Source organism: Octodon degus, unplaced genomic scaffold (assembly GCF_000260255.1).
Source record: "Octodon degus isolate 3935 unplaced genomic scaffold, OctDeg1.0 scaffold00044, whole genome shotgun sequence".
In the NCBI taxonomy this organism is placed as follows: Eukaryota; Metazoa; Chordata; class Mammalia; order Rodentia; family Octodontidae; genus Octodon; species Octodon degus.
In genome coordinates, this window is record NW_004524620.1 from 12,198,790 (window position 1) to 12,208,030 (window position 9,241).

At 44.0% G+C, this 9,241-nt stretch overlaps 1 protein-coding gene across 1 annotated transcript in view; it reads left to right on the forward strand.

Annotated features, from left to right (window-relative positions):
- Adamtsl1 (ADAMTS like 1) overlaps positions 1-9,241 on the forward strand; it is a 996,797-nt gene that overhangs the window by 298,521 nt on the left and 689,035 nt on the right. The window contains exon 2 of the mRNA XM_023715857.1: positions 4,794-4,913. Coding sequence (XP_023571625.1) covers positions 4,794-4,913 — 120 coding nt within the window. The remainder of the gene's footprint in view (positions 1-4,793; positions 4,914-9,241) is intronic.

The window sequence follows — 9,241 nt, forward strand, 5'->3', positions numbered from 1 at the left end:
GATGTGGCTCGGCCGCACGTTACACTTGTATGATAGCTGAGCCACGGAGATGTGGCTCGGCCACACGTTAGACTGAATGCGCTGCAGTGCCTTTGACCTCCATGAGCTCTCTCCTGCCCTCGCTCCTCGGTGGTGCCAGTGCGCATGTGGCGCCTCCAGCCTGCCGCTGTCCTCACACCCGCTTCTCTCCCTGCCCAGGCATTTCCGCTCCACCCCTCAGCGGCTAAGCTCATCGTCTAACCATATGTTTGTCTTCCTATGCTTTCCTTCAGTGGCCTTCTATCTACTCTGTTCTGGTGCTCAAATCCAGGCAGAAAATACAGACATAATTTGGGAAATACCTTCTGCACTCGCTTGCCACGACGTCTTATGATCCCATCCTTCCTCGCAGCCCTTAGGTATTCTCAAGTTCTTATCTGATTAACTGCAATAATTTAAAAACTTATCTCCGGGTTTACCACCTGACAGCCAGAAGAACTCTCTTCCAACACACGGGCCCCAGCAGGATTCGAGCTGTTTGTCTCTCAGCAGCCATGACTCACATTCTGGCTCCTGCCCACCGCACAAATGCAGCTACCAGGACTTGCCCTCGTGCACCCCACGTTTGTGCCATGCTACCCTACTTAAAGTATTCCAGACCAAGCAAGTTGTCCTCTATTCCTTACCAGCTGATAATTTCCCGCTATTCCTTTAATCCCACTGTAAAGCCTTCCGTACCCCTTCGGAAGTGAATTACTAATTTAGCTCTTGTAATGCTTGATACATTGTGTCAACTGGAAAAGTCTAGAAGCTTAACTGAGCCACTCAGCGGTCCTACATCCTGGGGTGCAGAGGACATGCCCCACCTCTCTGGGATGTTGTTCATCGTCAACTTGGGGAGTCCAGAAGCTTAACTCCTCACTTGGTCAACACCCTGAACCTGTGCAAGTGGAGGCGCTGGGGTGGTGCGATCAGGTGGCCTGCTGCAACGTAATGGGGGACAAGACGCTTGCTTTCCCCTTCTTTTCCACTCTCGCTGCTTTTGTTGTCTTCTGCTGCCTTAACTGTTGCCCCTCACCCTGCCACCCTGCCACCCTGCCACCCTGCCACCCTGCCACCCTGCCACCCTGCCTTAGAGAGAGCTGCGTGGGGACTGACACTGCCGCACGCTGTGAGCTAAATAAGCCTTTACTTCTTTAATTTGGGGTGTTGGGTATTTTGTCTCAGCAGCGAAAGAAAAGTAACCAGCACAGCTCTGGATTTTCATATTGCTTTTCACGCTATGGTCCAAACACAGCAGGTTCTTACACTTCATCACTTAGTCTTAGCTAAAGGGACAGGTCGGGGAGTGACCATCCTGCATGCAGTCCTTCCAAGAGCAAGACTGCTGCGGGCTTTGTCATCTTTAGTGACTGAACCCAGTTTCCCTGAGGCCCTCCCTTTCTCAAATAGGCCTGTGCCAAGAGCAGGTAGGAGATTTTTATGGGCCACACGTAGTGCACATCAGTTCTGCCAGCTTTGGCGAGCGGCTCACCATCTTTGCTGCATTCATGTATGTTTTAGAATGACTCCTTGAAAAAGGAAAACTCTGTTCTGCGGTGTAGACCTGCAGTGTGGCCTCGGCATGTCGAGGACTTAGTGGCCTGGGCACACACGTGGGCGAATGCGAGAATGAAGCAGCAAGACAGCGGCGTTGAGTTTCCCCGTCGTTGGTGGGGCTGTAACCGATACAGACCCGGGCAGGTCAGTGTGGAGGTACCTCAAAAACCTAAAAGTAGAAATTCCCTTTGGCTCAGCTGTTCACCTTCTAGGAATTTCCTGAGTCAAAGCAGTCACACCCCAGTGATGCACACACACGCGTGTTCAGAGCAGTGCAGTCAGGATCACTAAACCTTGGAATCCGCTCGTATCTCCATCCACAGATGAAGGAATAAAAGTGGTAACCACACACGAGGGAGTATACGACTCTGCCATCAGCCTGCGCCCTTACTATTAAGGACTCATGGGAGAAAAATAAATGCCCACGAGTCCATAATGTTAAGGGCTCTAACTCAAGAACCCAAGTTTAAATATCACATGATTCTCTTACATGAAAAAGACAGATAATAGGAAGGGAAAGGAAAAACAGATATTATAATCTAGTGTAGACAATGTATCTAAAGGTGTGCCTTGATTTAATACAATTATTTTACTGGTTTTATGTGTTATCTGGCCTACTAGTTTGGTTTGTAATCTGTATTTTTATTACCTTTGTAAGTTCTTATAAATAAATGGGTGTGATGCTGGCGGGGGTGGGGTGGGGAGGGAAGGAGGGATCAGACTGTCCCACGTACATGTGATCCCCAGCAGAGGGCACGATCATTCTGCACTGCAGTATTAGATGTACCAATAGAACTGCAGTCGTTATTTTATTATAAGTTCTAGTAAGAGTCAAGACTAAGCCTGAAGTAGAAAATTCACGCTTTCTTGCCTCTGCCTTTCTCCTGTAGGCTGGCAGTGTTTCTAAAACACACACAAAAACAATTATTAATGGATGATAGAGCTGCAAAACTAGTAATATTGATCAAATTAATTTAGACATTTTAAATTGCTTAATTAGTTGCAACATTCATGGATATAATTAAATTGAAAACGGATCTGCACAAGACGTGTGTAAGAGAAATGGTAGTAATCATGTTGATGTAACTTGTGTATTCCTATCTAGTCCTAGAATTAAGTTGAATATTCGGTTAAGACCTTCTGTGCTAGCATCGCATGAAAGTACTCGGCCGGCAGGACATCTTGGTGATAATGATGAAGCATGTCAGATTGCTCGGGAAATACAAACTTGTAGACACTTTTCTTAAATATATAGCTCCAACTGAAAATTAAAATACAGCAAAGTGCAGAATGTTTGGTGATTATTACTTATTGTTATAAATATTGGTGAGTATTCAGGATCTATATCTGACATTTCATTGTCTTTTCTGTAGTATGGGAATTATTTTTGTCTATGTCTTCCATCTCTTGATTAACGGCCCCATAGGCACAAGATTCCTAGCGCGGCATCCCAAGGCCTCCTCAGGCTTTGCGTCTCTCTGACTTATCCCTCGGCCCCAGGCTGTACTTCTCTATAAGCCTAGAGAAAGCTGGCTTCAAGGTCTTTTGTAACTACACTAAGCTTATCTAGCTATGTCAAAACAAACCTTTTCTTTAAGTCAAATTAGGAAACTTAATGCTACCTCCAGTATAAAGTCATTTTTGCCATATAAAACATCATATTCACAGACTTTCCACCCAGGAAGGAAACTCCTGAGGTCAAGATTCTGTCCACCACAATGAAACTATGCTGTATAACACAGAGGCTCTTGCACATAAATTATAAGCAGCTATATTCCTTTCTAAAAGATTTAGATAATAAAGTAAGTTTAACTTATTATGAACTGGTATAGATATTGAAGAAGGTTTAAATTAATATCAATCTTTACACATCCATGATTTTGACATTAATGTATAAAATTCAGAGTATATCAAGTGAAACCCTATGATTGATACATTTATACATTACAGATGTTATAAACATGGCTAAAGAAGCTTGTGAATGTTAGACTGGGGAGACAGCTCAGCAGCTTAGAGGCATGCTTAGTGACCACAAGGTTTGATTTCATCCCTGGTACAAAAAAAAGAAAGAAAAGAACCTTGTGGATGTTGAAAACCTAGATTTAGTCAGGTGTGCTCTTACATTCTTATAATCCCAGCACTCAGCCTAAAGCAGGATGATGAGCTCAACAGTAGCCTGGACCACTCAGAGAGTTCAAGGGCAGCCTACAACATAGAGCAAGACCCTATCTCAAAAGATATACATTCTTGTTTTAGAATTTTATGTGTTATTTTAGGAGTGTGGGCTTTTGATAATACAAATGGGTGCATTTGCTGAATGCTTGCTTTGCACAGAGCGCTGCATGACCAAGCCTTGTGTGTACACACCCACACACACAAATCATCTGTCCTCAACAGTGTATCAGTATTGGAATCATTTCTGCCTCAAAATGAGGCAGGGGAGGTCTGGGTGAGTTGCTTGCTCTTTAAATTTGTAGGCATCAGTTAACAATTTGTCCCTCAGCAGAAAAGGCTGGAGCAAAATGATCAAATAAAAGGACAAGATTTTAGAGTTGATCTGTATTTGAGTGTTGCTTTTCACACTTACTAACTTGGCAAATTCTTCCAACCCTCTGTGTCCCTCATTCCTAATTTGCAAAGTGTAGCCCCAGACTCCTCATGGGGCTGCAGCAAGATAATCCTATAAAGAACCCACTGTGAGAAGCCCTAAATAAATGTTCTCTGATACCTCTTCCTGGATCCGCTGGCACGCAGCCTAGCTCCAACACACTTGAATCACTCATGAAGTCAGCTCTGGGCTCAAGCCAATCCCGTTTTATTCAGTTGGCATTTAATAGACTTTGGGACCCACCTTGGTGCTCAGGTCTGTTGGATGCAGGATGCATTCCTGCGGGTCCAAGTCCCTGCATGATACGTACGTATGGGGAGCCTAAAAGTTGTCCTGAGATGACCTGTACTCAGTGACTTTCAACATGAGGCAGTTAAGGAGTGCCAACTCAGCAGGGGATGTTCCTGTCATCCCTTAGAGGAGCCACATGCAAGAATGTTCTAGTGGCTCTTGCATTAATATGTATTTACAGGCATTGTTTTTGATGGCTCTAGTCAGACTTGAAATTAACCCAAGACATTTCTGCAACTCGGAGAAATTAATCCCTCAATGCCTTCTCACTCCAGGCTGTGTCTGAAGACTTAACTTGGCTACATTATCTCTCTAGGTATGCGGAGAACAAAGCCAAGGGGCTGTTTTCCTGAGAGAGTTCACACTGATTCGAAGAGAGAGCCTTCACGAAGACTTCCTGTCTGACCTCTCGAATACTCACAAGACTGAAGACTCGGTACTGTGACTCTTCTCTTCATTCATTGAAATTCGGAGGCTCAGTGGCTGACTCTGATTTGCTGTGGTGGTTGTTGCTTTTTGCAAATCTGAGGTTGTGTGGTATTTTTCATACCCTTGAGAGCAGGGGGAGGCCATAGGATGGGGCATGGACAGCCTGAACGAGGCAACTTCCAGACTTTTGGTGCTGGAAAGTTTTAAGTATTAGTGTTAAATTTTCTGGAAGCATGTGGATAATTCACTTGGATAATTCACTTTAAAATAACTGATGTTTTGCCAGTGATTCTAACAAGAATGGTAATAATTTAAATCAGTGAAGAAAAAAGGAGATTTATATTTGAAACTAAGATTGTTTTATGGGTCAGTGGAAATTCCACCATCTTCTATTCATAGCTTCTTTGTGAATATTTTTACTTCAAAGTGTTAGTCATATTTTGTGAGTTTGTTTCTTTGTTGGTGCTTTTGAAAAAAAAGGAAGAAACAAAGCCACAAAGCCCAGCAGATGAACTCTCAAATTAGAGCAAATGGTAGAGCTGATTGTCAGTGTCAAGACGTAGGCCTCTTTCCTGCAAAGCAAACTGGATTTGCAATTGGTAATTCATTATGGGACTTGGCTCGATGGTTGCTGAGCATGCTAAAAGTGGTTCAAACGGAAATAACTTTGTGCTTAAAACTATCCACGTGGCATGCGCAAGCCAGTGGGATTCTTGTTCCGTCATAAAATAGAACCACAGAAAACAATGCCTTCGAATACCTTCAAAGCAAATGTGTAAGTGGCTTTGTTTCTACCTCTTCTGCCCTGCCTCCACACTGCCTTCTCTCAAGAGATGTTTTCTTGTATAATTATCTCCTATTCGTCTCTGCTAGACGAATAAGTAAATTCGTTGTTTAGCAACCATTCACAGGCCACCCCTTATGGGTTTGTGCTTTGCATCTTCTCCAAGGTGAGCATTTATAAGCCTCCAAAGCCTGTGCTTCAGAATGGGCAGAAATGTGGGCAATGTCATCAATTTTCTTGTGATGCATGTATAATCTTTTTCTTCAGTGAGCTATGAAAATTCAGAACCTACTTTTATACTCTCATTGTTTGCTCAAAGCTTTCTTTGTGGCCTGCTATGGTACATGTACTTTGCCACCTAAGTGTCACTGTCCTTTCTGGTGAACAATATCTTGGGAGTTATATTTCAATTTGGCCCATGTGGTGTTATACGAAGTGTGAGGTGTGTTAGCTAATATTGAGCTGGGGTTTTGCAAAGTCTTGGCAAGTGCTGCCTGTGGATGCTACATGAAACTTCATGAGCAACTCTAATTATTACATCATTTGTACCATAAAGGAAATTAAGTCATACAAATAAATTATAAGTGTACCAGAATTGGTTGCAGTAGTTCCATCCACTAAGAACAACTGCTGTCCTTGGCAAGCCCTGGGCCCTGTCATAAACATCATCATTACATAGTGTGACACCGAATTCCACCAGAAGAGAGTTGTTCAGACTGCTAACTGTACTCAGCCCTCCCGAGCTCACCAGTAACTGAGTGGGTGGAAACTTTTTGCTTAAGGAGGAAATGCTGGCCTACACGCGTAGTCAGAATACGGCTGAGCAGTAAGAGAGGAGGGCACAGATCAAAGCCTCCCACGTACCAGAAGCTCATTCAGCCTCCTCCTGAATTAGTGAAATTCTTACGCTTTCTGTGGGAGTTGGCTAACAACAGACAAATCTCTGTGGAAGTGCACCTTCAGCTTCCTGACAGAGGTAGGAGGGTTGTCGCGTGCATTCTAGGGAGCGAGAGCCGCGTGGGTTTCCTCTTGTACGAGAGCCAGGAGAGGGGACGTTCTTTTCATGCCTCTTGTTTTTGAGTTTCCATTCACAGGGAGAAGCCTCTTTAGCAGAGACGGTAAATCAATGAAATTCCTTCTCATATAGATGGCAAAAATCTCTTGGCAAAGGCAGGTGGCCAAAAGAGGAGAAAGGGTTGAGTCACACACTTCGTGCCACTCCGTCTGCCTTCCAGGTGGTCCTGCCTGGCAAGCCGCAGACCCTGATGCCACCGCTGCCCTGCCGCCAGTTCAGGGTCCAGGTGCAGACTCTCGCCTCAGCAGCGTCTGGCCCAGCGCTGAGTGTGACCTAGCTGTGCTGGGCTAAGTGCTGTGGATAGGGAGCACCCACCTCGTCCATTTTCTGTTGCTGTGCTGTCCCATCTGTACACGGAAAACACTGAGTGAATTCCACCACAGAATACACAGGAAAGGAAACTTTCAAGTGTAAAAACCTTTCCAATAGCATCTTTGTTAAAGTAACATGAGCGATTTCAGTTTTTAGTGAGGTGATAAAAGGAAATTTCAAATTATCTTCCTTGATAGCCTTTCATGTCAGTATAGAATTTTATCAAAAGTAATGTGAGTTCAGTGCTTGCCAACTGGAACTCCAGTTTTGAAAGCAACAGACTTATCCTGCTATTTAGGAAATTTACACAATGGAGCCGTTAGCTTTCGTCTACACCTTGCTCAGCTTCTGGATGTGATTGCTAGTCTCTTTAGAAGACAGTTTTTATTTACATTGAATTGAAATTTCTTCTGTCTCACATTCTCTTCACTAAAAATTTTCAGAAAAAAAATTCTTTCAAAAAGTCAAATAGGTCTTGAAAACCAGAAAAGCCTATATTACCTTATTTGTTGAGTGTTTTCGCCTAAACCTTAATTTTGCTTGATCCTCCACGGCACTCTGACCTTCAGATGGCACGCCCCTGTTCCTCCCTACCTGGGAGCTTTGGCGTGAAGTGGCTTCAGCACTGCATCGCGAGGCTGCACCGCTAGCTTTCCCTCAGCGGGCTAATTTGGATCCCTGCTCTCTCAAAGGCAGTTTGAGCTCATCACTGGTGTAGAAGTCCCAGCAGGCAACTTTACGTCTAGTCATTGCCAGGAACTCTCGCTTGTATGTGACTTGCATTGTTCGCAGGGAAGAAATAGGCTGCTTGTTGAAGCCTGTTATTCATTATTACAATAGTCAAAAAATAGGTCGCATTGGTTGTCCACCAGATGCAACACCAGGATAGTATTTAACACGTAATGCATTACAGAGAGGAGTTTCCTTCAGTATGTGATTAGTGCAAATCTCACGGGCCTGTGCTGTGGCTCTCAAACTGGTTATGGAGAACGCTGCTATGTGCTGGTAGAATGAAAAAGTTATTTAAATATTTATGGCAAGTCAAGTGTTCCTTTGAATTACTGATAAAACAGAGGGGTTTTGGTGCAGTGAGGTGACCTTTGGTGGAGGGCTTCTTCAGGAGTCTCTGCCTTTAGTTTCTGGGAGTTGATAGTTTGTTTTCTAGAGAAAGCCATTAATTGTACTTTTGAAAGCTCAGAAGTACAGTCCTTAGAATGATTCATCTTAGAGTTAGTAGGAGCTGGGGAGATGGCTCAGTAGAATAAGTGCTTCCCTGGCAAGTGCAAGGGCCTGAGTTCAATCCCTGGTTCCACCAAAAAAAAAAAAAAAAAAAAAAAAAAAAAAAAAGAAGGAAAGAAAGAAAAGAAAGAAAAAACTCCATCTTAGAGTTAGTCACTTCTTCTCTAGGGCAGAGAACTCTTGGGGAATATTATTTCTTTATACTGAAAAGTTATTTCAGTGAACATATATGTAAAATGGGCTACAAGTATTCCCAGGTGTCATTTAGGTGCTAACCAAACCCTTTCCCCTCCCGCCAAGGGCGAGGAACTGTAATGTCACTGGGAACCTTGGAGACAGCAGCTCAATTTGCTTGGCTGTATTTCTACCATGATTTGCCTTATCTGTTGATCAGTATCCCGGGCTAGATACTCAGTGGGCCTGGCTGCAGGGAAGGCAGCAGTACGTCAAAAGCGTTTGAGTCTCAAGCACGACACTTACTTCTTTTGGCGTCTCCCCACCTGGATTGATTCCCAGCATGCATTCCTGACAGAATTATCTCTTTCAAGAGCTTGTGGAAGGTCTGTGGAACAGAGACAAGTAGCATTTCATTGCAAGTGTATGGAGAACCGAAGTGTCTATCAGTCCGTGATCCAGAGATTAGCAGCCAGCTTCAGAGTATTAATTCTAACTTTCTCAGTGCCCACCTGCTTGCACAGCAGTCCCCGTCACCGCGGGCAGCGGGCACGTGTACCTCAGGCAGCGGAGTTTGTGCCGGGTCTCTTCCCTCATCACCATCTCCCAACCACACTTTTATTGATTGATTTTGCCCAAGTGACCAACGTGTGGAGGGGCCAAATGTTTTCGATGTAGAAGTACCTTCCAATTCAATCTTTGGTTTTGTGGCTCCCTTTAGGAAAATATGTAGAGCCAGAAAGATTAAATT